Below are 15,397 nucleotides of genomic sequence, written 5' to 3'. Positions count from 1 at the left end.
AGACTCCAACAGTAAAGGTGTTGATTATGTGGGTCATGATAAATTATGGATTGTTCTAAAACAAATGGGTGTGCCTCAGCACTTGATTGTCTGGATGTGTAACCTGTATAGTGGACAAGAAAACTACTGTTAGGACAGAATATGGAGAGACAGAAGGGTCCCCTATAGGCAAAGGTGTCAAGACAATGATGCATCTTATCCCCCTGTTTAATTTGTATGCAGAACATATCATACGGAAACCCAGACTAGATCCAGATGAAGGAGGAGCAAAAATGGGTGGAAGAAACATCAGTAATTTAAGGTAGGTTGTTGTTGTTTAGTCATTAAATCGTGTCCGACTCTTCATGACCCCATGGACCAGAGCACACCAGGCCCTCCTGTTTTCCACTTAAGGTAGGTAGATGACATTATCTTACTGGCAGAAAGCAATTACTTTAAACAACATCTGATGAAAATGAGAGAGAAAAGTGCCCAACATTAAGAAGACAAAAACAATTACAGAAAAATTATACAACTTTAATGTAGACAATGAAGAAATTGAAATAGTGAAAAATTTTCTATACCTTGGTTCACTCAACAATTCAAATGGAATCAGGAGAAAACTGAGATTTAGAAGGGCACGAATGAAAGAATTAGAAAATAACATCAGGTATAAGGATGTATCACTAGAGACCAAAGCCAGGATCATCCACATTCTTGGATTCCCAATAATCATATATGGGAGTGAAAGCTGAACAGTGAAGAAAGCTGACAGGGAAAAAATTGATTACAGTGGTGCCTCACATAGTGATCGCTCCGTTGAGCGACGAAATTGCTTAGCGACTGAGTTTTTGTGATCACAAAAGTGATCGCTTTGCGATGGTCCCTATGGGTTTTTTTCGCTTTGCGATGATCGCGGGGTAGCGGGGTGCTGGATGATAGCTTTGTGGATACCTTGGACTGTCAGAATGTCAAAAAATAGGTCCTAGAACAAATCTAGCCTGAGCAATCTCTGCAGAGAAAAATGGCAAAACTGAAGTTGCCCTACTCTGGGCACATCATGAGAAGGCAAGATTTGCTTGAAAGACAATAATGCTGAGAAAAGTTGAAGGTAGCATGAGAAAAGAAAGCTCAAATAAATGATGGATTGATTCCATAAAGAAAGCCACACTGTTGAGTCTGCAGCAGCAGAGCAGAGCCATTGAAGACAGAATTTTTTGGAGGTCCTTCTTTCTTAGTTCATCCTAAGGCAACGTGACAGCACGTAATAAAACATATTCAGGTACATCGGAAAAATGATTCAAACTATAACAAACTATTTTACTTAGGAATTTTTTGTTTGTTTTGCTTGGATTGGTGAAATGTAAATTATATGTAAGAAGATTTCTCGGTTATTACTTGCTGACACTAAGACCTGAATTTGAATCAAGTAAGTCTAACAATATTTAATCATGTAATCACATACATTGATTTGAGTTGCACATCGTAAGGTGCCAGGTCCTAAATAGCAAAGCTTTTTTCAAATAGCACTTTCCATTCATTTCCATCTTATTTTGGGATGCAAATCAATTCAGTCTTACCTATTTTATTCAGTTTTACCATTTATGTGAAAGGACGCTGCACAGTGAGTAACGTTTTTAATATGTGTAACACCGACATCATACATAGTTTTGTTGCTTGTAAATAAGTTATCCTTTATAAGAACATTAAGGATAGCTACACCTGATGGGATCAGATTCACAAGGAAAAGAGCAGCTCTTGGGAGGACAAGCTACCACCTCAAGCTATTTTCAATCTTTTTTTTTGCCATGGTCTTAAACACAACATGAAAGTAATATAGGCTGAATCAGGGTTGTATAAGTCTCATATCAAACTTTATAGGGTGGTGAGTGAAGAACTGTTTTCAGTCTGTGGCCTCCTCCAAATGTGCCAGGACTCCCTTGGAAGCCATATGGGCCCCATTGAGAATGGCTGCTCTAAAGGCTCAATTGAAAATTTCCTTGCCCCTAAACCTCAAAGTCCCTCTGAACTTTTTATGTAAAGTTAGATGTGGAACATTTTTGCCCTGTTTTTGGTCCTTGTATCCAGCTGCATACCCCCCCCTTTTAATTGGCCATTAGTGGATTGTGATATCTTTTTCAGAACCCCTACTTCCAAACCAAGAGCATGGCTGCACTAGTGAAATATACTGGATTCTTATGTATCAGGGGGTTTCAAATCAGTGTAAAGTCATGTTGTAGTCATGTGGATTTTGTGTCAATGTGTACATCCCCATGGGACAATTTTTAATCCAGTGTTAAGCTTAGCTTTAGAAGGATCAAGGGAGCTACATGGAATTTCTTTTTTTTTCCCACTGGCTGCCTATCACAGCCACTCACTATTGCTGCTGCAGTGTTATTTTCAATATTTTAAAAAATTCTTTCAAACTGGGATAGCACTAGTTTAGTATTACAGATAGAAAAAAGATACATGGATGCATGGTCCCACATTGCACAAATTGATCAGTTCTGCTTGAGTCCAACGAAAGCTGCTTCCTGACTGTCTCTTCTCTAATTTCCTCCTCCAGCATCTCTCTCTCCTTCTCCATTTCTTGCAAGGCCTCCATAGATGTGCAATCCGGTTGAGATGAGTCAGTTTGTGCAAAAAGAGGGGACAGAGCTCAAGAAAAAAAGAAGTATCTCTTTCCTCTCCCCACCTCTTCACCTCCATTCAGAAGCCAGACAGAGGCTTCTCTTTCAGTAAATGTTTAAAATGACAGCAGCCTCCTCTCCTTGCCTGAAAACTTCTGTGACAGTGCGGTTTCTCTGAGGGTGACACAAGGGGTCTCATCTTTTTTAATATTTCAAATATACCACTTCATTGCATAAGCACGTACATGATATGGCAATTTAAAAAAATATTATCTTGAAGATATTTATGTCCCGTTACTCTGAAGCCTGAAACCCAAGATCCTGACATCCAATACTTAATGAACCCCCTGAGGCTCAATTTACTCCGACGGAGGTATTCACATATGCTGAAACTATTCAAAATAAATCAATTTCACAAGTTAAAATGAACGACTCCTTGGTAACGGATTAAAAAACCCCGCTTCATGACCAAAACATGCTACCTATCAAAATAAATCCACACTTCCCTGTGTGTTGTGTAGTTTAAATTGATTTGAAACATCCTAATTGATTCAAAACCAGGGTTTTTTTCACATGTAACCCAGCTCTAACTAAATGTTTTGTATCTTCCTTGGTTTAATCATCTTCAGAAGACTTTACTCAATCAAACACTGTTTCTGGGGGGCGGGGTCTGACTTTCCTTTTCACTGAAGACTGTTTGTTTTCCAACATGTCTCAATAGTTAGGGGCTGTTTAGCCATCAGAGATACACAGACCTGATTCTGCATGCTGCCATCACTACCACCTTGTTAAAGTAAAAACCTGAATAGTACTAATACGGAAAGAAACAAAATCTTGTATAGCAAATAATTCTACTTTACAAATTGGCCAAAAGGAATAAATTTGATTTCCGGAGAACAAATAATTTATTATTTTTTTAATTAAAATGTTTAAAGATTAAACATTTAATGTGTTTATCGTGTCTTAATTAAGTTTGTGTGCTTATGTTTGGGGTGGGGCATAATTAATTAATATTCTATTTAAGGAGAGAAAAGACTTTTAAAAATAAATATAAAAATCATACTTTACTAATTTTAAACATTAAGTGAACAAATAAATAAATTATATTAAAAAAAACTAATTAGTCATTTTGGCCATGTCTCTCCTGGCTTTAGCCATACTGTTTTGAGACTATTGTCCTGAGTTACTGAAATCTGAAAAATAGCCTTCGGCCCCAACTGACGTTGCCCACGCCTGGTAAAGATATTAAATATAATCATGCACAGATTATTGAAGAATTAGCACAGTTGTCATTAACCGTCTATGTGATAGCTGGCTGGATAGCTCAGTGGTTTAAGTATCTGGATGTGGAGCCAGAAATTGGGAGCTCAGTTCCCCACTGTGCCTCCTGGCCTGTCTAGTGATGGGCAAGTTGCACAGTCCCAGAAATTCATTTAGTATTTCCCTCTCCATGATCTTATTTGTTAAGAATAGTAGGGCAAAAAAAACTCAGGTTCTAAAACATGTTTAGTTATGATGATTAGTGACTAACAGGAACCAGTTATATTCTCTCAATCTGACTTTTTTACAGGGATGTTGTGAAGGCAAATGTATGCCATTTAGAGAAAATGTGGGCAATAAATTTGATATATATGTAACAAACAAACAAGTGCTGGTTAGACAGCTCAGTTGCCATGGAGCCAGAGGTTGGGAGTTCAATTCCCCGCTGTGCCTCTTGGGAATAAAGCCAGGCTATGTGGCCTTGGGCAGGTTGCAAAATCTCAGGATGCCCCTCAGTCACGAATGCTGAGGCCTCCAAAACTATGTATTTGAACTTTGAAAATTTAAAAACACCTGAAGCTGTCTTATATTGAACCACGTCATTCAATCATTTAATTCAGTATAATTTACACTGGCTGGAATGGTTCCTCAGAGTCCTAGCAGGAGATCCTAAGGACATTCTGCATACAAATAAGGTCCTCTTTCTTGAGGTAAGTCCGGATCCTCTATTTAAAAGGTGGCTAATGGCCACTGCCTCCCCTCTGATCAGCACTGCATGAAGGATGAACCACAACATCTTATACCGCCCAGAGTGGTTGTTTGATCAGATAGGCGGGGTGCAAATACAATAAATAAATAAATAAATAAATAAATAAATAAATAAATAAATAAATAAATAAATAAATAAATAAATAAATAAATTCATACATACATACATACATACATACATACATACATACATACATACATACATACATACATAACGGTTTAGGGCCTTGATACTTGGCGGAACGCCTACTCCCACCGAGATCTACCCGTGTCACTCGTGCGAGCCAGGAGGTGAGGCTGAGGAGCCTAACACCGAGGGACGCCCGGAAGGTAAAGACAAGAAATCGGGCCTTCTCGGCGGTGGCTCCTCACCTTTGGAACAACCTACCTCCTGAGATTCGCGTGGCACCCTCGCTGGGTATCTTTAAAAATCAACTAAAAACATGGATGTTTCGGCAGGACTTCCCTCCAGACAATTCCTGATGCCCTCTCCTCTCCCTTTCCTATTGTTTCCTCCCTCTCCTAAGGTTTCTTCTATTTAAAAATTTTTTATACTATTTTATGCTGTTAGCCGCCTAGAGTGGTCTTAACCGACCAGATAGGCGGGATATAAATAAAATAAAATAAAATAAAATAAAATAAAATAAAATAAATAAATAAATAAATAAATAAATAAATACACACACACACACACACACACACACACACACACACACACACACACACACACACACACACACACACACATATACATGCATACCCTAAGTGAGTATGATGCCCCTGGTCTGCCATACTGGAACTCCTTAGCACTACTGTTTGTAACCCTAATAGAATCTCCACACAGTCAATGCCTCTATGTGAGACTGTCTGAGAGCATCAAATACATCACTTTGAATGTTCTACTGGGAGAAAGCAGGCTATAAATGGATTAAGTAAATATAATCAATAAATGAATAGATAAAACAAACAATTGTTACCCTGTCCTGCTTTAGAGAACCAAGTAGACTCATTGGCTCACCAGTAACCTAAAAAGGCTCAGGGACAGCTAGGTGTGTGGGTTTCTTGTGGGCTCCCCATGGAAGCATCTGAATGCCTACATGACCAAGGAGATGCTCAAATGGGGCTCAAGATGTCTATAAAATTAGGCAATCACACTGGTCATCCAGCTGAAGGAATAAATATCTGAGGCCCATTTTTGGAAAAGAAATACTAAAAAGCCAGGAAGCTCCTTGGAATTCTCTGTACCACTTGGAGGATTCCTTTTCTGTCTTTCAAGCATAATCAAGATAGCAGATCATCATGCAGCTTTGCAGAATTTGGAATCACAATTTTGCATTAATCTTGACAGCATTCTCTAACCTACAATCTAGGTCAGATCTCAGCTGAAAATGGAGAGAAACAACACTTGCTTTGAAGTCTGGTTGTTTGCTCGCTGCTCTATAAGTATTTATTAATATTAATGGTGTAAAGTTAAGCTCTCCTCATAAATTATTTAACCAAAGGCTTTATTGTAAATGATAATGTATAGCTGAAATATTAAAGTTTAGAAATGGTCCGGTGTTACCTCTTGTTTTGACAATTTTCTTTATTACGGAGATAATAGTCTGACACAAGCACAAAAGATTCACATTTGTTTCATTTATTTACACATAATTGAAGCATTTTATTGTTAAGAGGGGGAAAATCAAAGGAACTTACAAAGCTAGCCTACACAATGCCTGTGGGAGACTAGAGGGGCCCTCCCATTTTATTACTTTCCACTTGGATTGCAAGAAACTTAAATGTTGGGAGAGTGGATCAGAGGAGTACAATGTTTTAAATAGTGCAGGACTCAACAGGAGCAAGTAAAGTACTTTCCAATCTTTCGTATGCTCATTTGGAAGTAATGCCCACTCATACACACAAGCGCTGTTCAGATGTTCAGTAAAAGGGCTGAAGAAAATACACACAAAATTGAGTTTGCTATCCTTCTTAATCTTCAACACTATCATCGTCAATTATAGACCCATGACATGATTTACTTAGTAGACAAATACATATGTGCTTACGAGACAGAAAGGTAGAGGAAGATTGTTCCGGACCCACTTGCTACTGGAATGTGGCCCTTTACAGGCTACTCTGAAACACAGGTGTCATTTGACCAAGCAAGGGGATACCCTAAGTCAGCGATCTCAAACTCAATTCACCTGGGGGCCGCTGGAGGCAGAGTCTGGGTGAGGCTGGGCCGCATCAGATTTTCCGCCAAGTGGAGCAAGAGCCCGAGGAAGCTGCCAAGGAGTTTCCTTAGCCCGGCTGGGGCTCCGAGGAGGAGGAGGAGCAGAGGCGCACAAGCCCTCATTGCCGGCCACGACCCCCTCTGGCTCCTTCTTCACTAACACCACCACCAGCAGCAGCAGGACAAAGAAGAAGCGGAGAGAGATGGATGGAAACCTGGACAGGAGTGAAGTGAGTGCACTTGCTTGTCTGCTGGAGGGGAGGCTGTTCTGGGGTTTGGGGGGGTGGCCATTCAAAGCCAGGGAAATGGGGGCCATTCGGTCCCTCCTTCCTCTTAAAGCCAGGGAACAGGAGGCACTTTTATTCCCCCCCTTCTGCCCTGACCCCTGACTCCCCCTGGGGCATGTGCAGAGTGCATTTCCAGATTTCCAGGTCCAGGAGCATATGCAGAGTTATCCCCCATGCTTGTGGAAGCTGGAAAACACACACACACACACACACACACACACACACACACACACACACACACACACACACACGGATTTCTCTCAGCTTGAGAAATTGCAAAGGTTGGAGAATATGACTTTGTGTGTGTGTGTGTCTGTCTGTCTGCAAATCCATTTTCTCCACCCTTTGCATTTCTCAAGCTGAGAGAAATACACATCCTCTTTTTTTCTGGTTTTTATAAAGTGTTTCAAATCTGTCACACAGCTTTTTAAACTTTTCATTTCACCTTATTATGTTTTTATTAAAATAAAAAAAATCAATAAATAAAACAAGTGGGATGGGTCTCCATTAAAGGAAGGAATAGATTGTCTCCATTGGTCCTGGGAGCCCAGTAAGTGTATATGTAGATTTGTTTTGTTTTGTTTTAATTTTTTAAAAACATTTTTTAAAACACGAAAACACAGTGGTCAGTGGATTCTGAGTTTTGTAGTCCAAAAAATGTAACTTTCCCAGACTTAACCTTTCAAGACTGAGTAGGTTGAATGGTTATGGTATTGCCCCATGATCAAAGAGCTATTCTCCCCAATACCTAATTCCAAAAGTGACATGTCCCGCACCCCATCCCGTGCACAGAGCCCCCCCCCCAATACGTCCTCCTTTGTCCTCCTTTTTGGCTTTCTATGTTCTCCTTTTCGGACACATGTATCTGGCAACCCTACCTGGGCCACATGTTTGAGACCCCTGCCCTAACTTGAAATGTTGGGGTGAGTGCCTCTCCATCCCCACACACTTGGGGCCACAAGCTGCCATTGTCCTGAAGGAAGGGACCTTTCAGGTTGTAAAAAAAGATCCTCATCCCTGTTTTAGAGGCTCTATTTTCACTCCTCTTTTATGATCACATAATGCCTCATTAATAGTACTTCATTATGGCTTCTTTTTCTTAAACAAGAAACAATGAAAAATGAGTCACTCTCTTCAAGAAAATTAATAAAAGAAATATTTCTCCCACTCTGTGACTGTGCTGGTGCTGAGCATTGTTGAAGAACTCTTTCATTAACCTTGAACAGAGGGAAATATTTAATATAACTCCAGCACCAGAGCAAGCGAGAGAGAGTGAGACATACAGAGAGAAACAATCCAAACAGGCACTTTAAATATTTGAACAGATACTTGAGATGTGGTGGTTGAAATCCTTTCATGACAGCATGCCATTTGGATGTGCTTCACTCTCTGCGCTGTTCAATCAAGCATGAAAGAGTACACAAGGATCATGAAGGTAGACTGCTTTTCTTATAGAAGTGAGTTGGTTTACATTTACAGAAGAATAAAATATGCCTATATATTTGTTGATTAAAAGCATATCATAAGACCAGTGAGAACAGGAAGACATCCAAACAAAGAATTGAAATAAAATTAATTACTGTGTTCCATTCCCCTTCTCACTTTTCGAAAGGGGGTGCCTGTTCTAGGTACTTGATGAGCTCACCTTAGAATGGATGAGATATTCATTGAATCTATTGCCACTGCCACCCTCCCACCCAGTTTTCCTTACTCCACAACTCCCAGACCCAGGTATGGAATCAAACATAATCTCTGGCATGAAAGCTCTACAATTATGAGCTTGTGATACTTTCTGCAAAAGAACAAAATACATCCAACAGCGCGCGCGCGCATTTACAAAACTGTAGCATGGAAACCGCAAAGAATTCTAAATACAGCCAAATATTCATCAGTCGATGTGTGCATACATTAAAAAAATGCATACAGTTGGAAAACAGATGCTAAAATTGCATATGGATTTTCATGCCTAAGGGGATCTCATGGAACTGAGTTTTAATTATCTTGGTAGTAGAAAAACAGGAAACTCAACTGTATCAAGCCTGACAAATCCACCAAACTTTTGCACCTCCCATTATGTGCCTCATTAGTCAGTCTACACTTCATAGTATCGCAACCAAGCCACAGAGGTTGCCTTGGTGCAATTCTGCCTTGCAGTCAATCACTACTGACCCAAAAGGCTGGCTAACCCAAACTTGGGAACCTGTGGAAAGAGTGCTGGTGCATGGGCATTTGCATTTCGTGGTCAGGTCTAAGGCATCACTGAATCACAATAGAAGGTCCAAATATTTGCTACTGTATTCTATCTGCAATAAAATGCAGTACCATTTCTAATCCAAGAGGTGTCTCTTTAAACCAATTCAGGGTGCATGGAATCACTATGATGCTGCTGACTATAGAGAGGATACACTGCAATGCGTTGATGCCTAAAGTAATGCCATATACTACTGCATGCAACAGTGCTGAATCTTGAACAGCTTTCTTGCAACAGGAAAATTGCTTGGAGAAGAGAAAGCATATAAGAGGGATCCACCAAGAAGATATGAGGAGAGGTTTAAGTCTTGAGCTGCTTGCTGTTTCTCATTTTCAAATTACCAGCCTCCTAAACGCTTTGCCCTTGCAAGTGGCACACATTTCAAATCCATGAGAAAGAAAGCTGTAAATGAGAGATGTGCACTAGCACCAGAATTCAGCTTCCAAAGTCAAATTTGGAGTTACAGCCTTTTAAATTCAGAATTCTGCATTTTAAAAATTTGGGATTCCCAGGTGTTTGGAAGTCTTTGCAGTCAGTATGAATGCTATATTGTCATTATTTCTCATTTTAAAAAAACACAATTGGGCAAAAAATATTTATGGAACCTGATTTTTCAGGTGTGTATACGTTATGCACAATTCTCTGTTAATAAATCAGCCACAAAGGTATCAACAAATTTTCAGAAAGCATTCAAATAGGCACTAAAATGGTGTAGCTCTCCCTCAAATACTCACCAGATGGTGCCAGCTGGTAAAGGCTAACAAATGAAGCTGTGGCTGTTATTCTGTGTTACAACTTGCTTTGGGTTTTTCTTTAATAGCCCAGGTACTCCAATGCTCTTGCAATTTACTGTCTACACTGTTAAAGTAGAACTGAAAGCCCGATTTTTATCAGGAAATAGTATATATTGTGGCGTCGCACCTTTAGCAAAATACGTTTGCATAGGAAGTGAATAGTCAGTTACTTCTGAACAGGAGATCATATCAATACACAATGCTGATAAGGAACGCGTGCCAAGAAAATCTACCCCAGAACTTGTCTGTGAAATGGCACCACGTGTGAGAGGCCAATCAAGAATCTTCTCCATACTGATCTTCCTCTATGAGAAGGAAGCTGGAAGTCTTCCACCTTGGCACCCTTTGTAAAACTGAGAAAGAGACTGAATTTGAAGCAATGGATGTGTGCTTCAAAGTTACAGCCCATCAAAAAGCCTTTTGGGGCGGCAGTTCATCTCTAAATCAAAGTAAATGCATGCTAGGTTTGTACTTTATTCTTTGCTGGAGTGGCTGTTGAGTATATCACTGAGGAGGTTGACTGCTCCAAGTGAGTTCTGTAGACCTATCACATTTAGGCCATAACCTAAGTTGCAAAGATGAAATCCAGGAGCCCAAGCTGATCTCAGAAAGAGGTGAGCTGATAGGTGTGGGTGAATGCTGCCTCTTGGTTTCAACAATTAATGGATTTAAATGCCAATGAAGCAGAGTTAACAAGACTTGCTTTAAAATAAGCACATGACCAAGGCTCCAGGAAATGAAATTAAATAGCAGGAGATGAATAATAATGACATATCTGGCAGCACTGATAAAGACGAAGCTTAAAGTACTAAAGAGTGTGATAGCAGCTCTACTGAAAGAAGCTGACAAAAATACATGTGATAAACCAGTATTAGAAGGGGAAGGTGTCGCTGAACATCCCTTATAAACATCTGCTGAGAATATTTTAAATACACTGCTGGTACATGAAAAATAAAAAATAAAAGGTTGAGATGCGTCAATTGCTATACAGCAAATGTTTTAAACACTTTAAAACAATAATAACAGGGTGCTGGCAGTGTTCTCTTTCCACTTTTTTTTAAAAAAAGGAATAAAATATGAACAAAGTAGAATGTGAGCAAAATAGAAATCCAACAGCAGATTAGAGGCATGAAATATTTATCAATTACAGTGAAGTGAATCCAAAGTTGCAGACAGTTGAACTCCATTGTAGACTCTCCTGCCAAGGGAAAACAGAGACTTTTTTTTTTGTTATTTCTTCCTCCTTCCTGCCTTTCCACCATGCTTCTGTAAATCTGCTGTAAAAGAGTTGGAGAATTCTCCAGCAAAGCACAGCAGGCGCACTGGAGCTTGCTTAGGGAACTGGAAATTGCTAGAAACCCATTTACCACCATGCCAACCAGATTCTGGTTGATCTTATCTGATTTTGGAAGCTAAGCCTGGTCAGGCCTGGTTAGGACTGAGAAAAGATATTTGCTCAGTGGTGGAACACATTTGTGTGCAGATCCCATGTTCTGTCTCTAGATGAAGTTAGGAAATTACTCTGCCTCACACCTCAGAGAGACTGCTACAGTTGTACTACAAAGTACAACAAAACACCCATTGCTCAGAAAGCCTACTGATGTGGCTAAGACAAACCATCCATCTCAAAGGCCCTTTCCCCTTTCAAGGTTCTCACTGAACTAGAAAAGACAACCATGAGAACTGTAGTACATTATCAGCTGAAGTAGAAAGATGCTATAGTACTCTTTACATGGGGCTGCTCTTGAAAGTGGTAAGGAAGCTGCAGCAGGTACGAAATGTGTTGGCCAGGCTGATCTTGGGGACTTCAAGATACAACCATATTTCCCAGGCTTTGGCTTGCCTTCACTGGCTGCTGGTTTGCTTCCATGCCAAATTCAAGGTACTAATGTTGACTTACAGAGCCCTGAATGGTTTGGGACCTTGCTATCTATTGGAATGCCTCTCCCTGAGGTCAACTACCTGTGCTACGTGTACCTCTCAGGCTTTGATGTTGTGGGCGGCCATCCCAAAGGAGGCCAGGAAGTCCATGACTAGGAGGTTCTCTCTGTGGCATGCTCGACCTTTGGAGGTGTGCCAGGCCCCTTCCCTCCTAATGTTCAGAAAGCACATTAAAACATTGCTTTTCAGGCAGGCATTTCAGGATATCTCCCCTTTATAACTGTTTATGATTCAGTTTCTCTCATTATGTTCTGTAGTCTGTACTCTTCTCTGTTGCCACCATCTTGGGTTGTCGGGAATGTTGCCATCCTTTTAATATTTTTATATTTTATGGGTTGGTTGGGAGTTGGTTGGTTTCTTCTTAGTTTATTTTTCTAATTGGAAACCACATGCCACTAGATGGTGCAGTATAGAAAGAAAGGAAGGAAGGAAAAATGAAAGGAAGGAAGGAAGGAAGGAAGGAAGGAAGGAAGGAAGGAAGGAAGGAAGAAAGAAAGAAAGAAAGAAAGAAAGAAAGAAAGAAAGAAAGAAAGAAAGAAAGAAAGAAAGAAAGAAAGAAAGAAAGAAAGAGAGAGAGAGAGAGAGAGAGAGAGAAAGAAAGAGAGAGAGAGAGAGAAGAGAGAGAAGAAAGAAAGAAAGAAAGAAAGAAAGAAAGAAAGAAAGAAAGAAAGAAAGAAAGAAAGAAAGAAAGAAAGAAAGAAAGAAAGAAAGAAAGAAAGAAAGAAAGAAAGAAAGAAAGAAAGAGAAAGTTCAAATGTCACAATCTGGGGGGGGTCAGGTAGTGATGAAAATCTTATGGCAGCATTTTCATCCATTGTTTACAACACGATCACAAAGAAAAATTCATATGTCGAGAAGAAGACTATCTTATCACCTTTTTACCGCAAAACATACTTTTCTAAACAGCAAGGAGCATATGAAAGCCCATCTGAAGTATAAAGTGGTACAGTCCAAGCTCTAGCTTGTTTCTTGAGCTACTGAGCGCCAAGAGTGTAGCATATCTACATTATACAGTTATAGCAGCTTGATACCATTTTAATCCACCATTATGAAATGCTGGGATCTGCAGTTTGGTAAAGGAACTCAGAATTCTCTGCTAGAGTGTGCCAGCGCCCACCCTGGACAATAGCAAAAGAATTCTAAGCATCTCAGAAAACTGTAACGCACAGGATTCCTTAGGATGGATCCACGGCAGTTAAAGTGGTATCAGCCTGGTACAACTATGTAGTACAAATACATTCAAAGTCTCAGCAGCAGCTCTTAAAAGAGAAAACACATGTAATATGTAAAATACCAGGCATCTTGTTAGTCTTGGTATACCCTCTGGTTACTTTGAGTTCCATTTTCGGAAATGGAACCTTATCTTTCAGGTCTTTATGCACTGTGCACAATTCTCTATCAATAAATCAGCCACAAAAGTATCCACAAACCTTCATAAAACATTCAAATAGTCACTGAAGAGAAGTAGCTCTCCCTCAGATACTCACCAGATGGTGCCTGCTGGAAAAAGGTAACAGGTGAAACCGTGGTTGTTATGCTGTGTGACTGTGGTACATGAATGTTTAAACTTGCTTTTGTTGTTTTGTTAATAGCCCAGGCACTCCAATGCTCTTGTGATTTACTGTCTGTCACGGTTAAGGTAGAACTGAAAGCCTTATTTTTATCAGGAAGTAATAGAGATTGTGGCATTGAACCTTTAGCAAAATATGTTTGCGTAGGAAATGCGTGGTCAGATACTTCTGAGCAGGAAGTCATATCAATACACAGTGCCGGTAAGGAATGCATGGCAAGAAAATCAACCCCAGAGCCTGTCCGTGAAATGGCACCATGTGTGAGAGGCCAATCAAGAATCCTCTCAAGATTGATCTGATTGTGTGTTGTGTACTCATGAGGGTCGTATGTAAGGTGGCTCTCATTTTCTTTTAGAGGACTACCGCTAAGATGAAGAATGAAAGATGTGTCCTGCTGAGTCCTTAACTGAGGTGTTTCTTCCATCGGCTCATAGAGTGGGTTGTCCAGGAAAGGTGATGTATGAACCGAAGCTGGCTCTTCTACATTAGTTAATGTCCTTGTCAAATGAATGTTTCCTCTTTGAGAGGCTGTGATTGTGGAAAAGGATGGCTCCAAGCAGATAGTTGGTGAGAGGACACTTGCTGCCCGGTCCAAACGAACACTGGAGATATCAATGTCTAGCTCCTGTAGGGGTGTAGTGAGAATGTGATCTTCCACCCTGAATGTACCCTTGCTTCTTTCAGCAGGATATAAGGAAGATACTTCTGTGTGCTGCACTGTGGGCGCTGTTTCCCAAACTGAAATAAACAAATGCCCAGAAGTATCAGCGGTAGATTTCATTAATGTGTACCAGCTGGTTAATATCATCAAATTCATCCAAAATGCTTGGTAAAGTGGGGACTCTTTGCTGTGCAAAACTTGATCTGAGGATTCACCTGAGAGTTTTATGTCAGCTGAGGACCCCCTCACATATGTTTGCTTTAATTTGCATAAGGAGCTAGCAGATTGCAGGCTGAGGTCTGTGAGCTCCTGGTAGAACGACAGAACACTAATATCCAGATATCCATCTTGAAGGGATGTTTGCCTTTTGGAATCCAGCACCACAGAGGAGCTAAAGCAACCTCCCCTTTCAAAACTGTTTCCTTCTGAGGGAAAAACAAATGTCACCAGGGGGTTTGGAAACATCCTGTCCCCACTTATTGATACCAGAGGAACAGCCGATTGTTGTCTCGTATTCTCCTGAGGCAACCTCGAAAGAACAGAGCATGCAATTGCCAGAGTAGTAGGCTGGAATCGGGGAGAAAATAATGAGTGACTGTTTAATTCAATCTTGGTCTCTGGTATGTGACTAATTACTGAACTGAAGTCTGTGGCAGATAAAGCGAGAGTCATATGGTTCCCTACTGACAAACATGGCACAGAGGAGACAGGAATTGTCATTAATGACTCCGTGATAAATGAGGTCATATCATAGTCTTCTTGTGAGAGCAAGACTAGTGTTACATCTCCTGAACTTTCAGTCGCTGAATGTGATGCAGCTATTATGCTTAGCTCTGTTCTTGTTGAGAATAGGCCTACATACCCCAACAACTGTGAAGTAGGAACCGCTGCTGTTGAGGTTAGTGAGGATGCTGCTGAAGACTCACAATCAGTGGTTAATGATCCTAGTCCAAAGCTTTCAAACCATATGCTGGGCAGTAATTTAGACATAGTAGAGGTTGCAAGAATCCCATGCCTGGGAAAGTCTGTCTTTTGCAGAC

General features: G+C 40.3%; 1 protein-coding gene across 1 annotated transcript in view; it reads right to left on the bottom strand.

The window, feature by feature from the left end:
• The window catches only part of LOC140707322 (protein eyes shut homolog), a 51,965-nt gene that overhangs the window by 28,167 nt on the left and 8,401 nt on the right, over positions 1-15,397 (bottom strand). Inside the window, exon 3 of the mRNA XM_078386185.1 lies at positions 1-15,397. This exon is cut by the window's left edge and continues 28,167 nt beyond it. Within this exon, the coding sequence (XP_078242311.1) occupies positions 13,569-15,397 (1,829 nt within the window). The 3' untranslated portion in view covers positions 1-13,568.

The sequence above is a fragment of the Pogona vitticeps genome, chromosome 1 (genome assembly GCF_051106095.1).
Source record: "Pogona vitticeps strain Pit_001003342236 chromosome 1, PviZW2.1, whole genome shotgun sequence".
Classification (NCBI taxonomy): Eukaryota; Metazoa; Chordata; class Lepidosauria; order Squamata; family Agamidae; genus Pogona; species Pogona vitticeps.
Note: the sequence above shows the minus strand (reverse complement) of the source record. Positions and strands in the feature narration are given on the sequence as shown.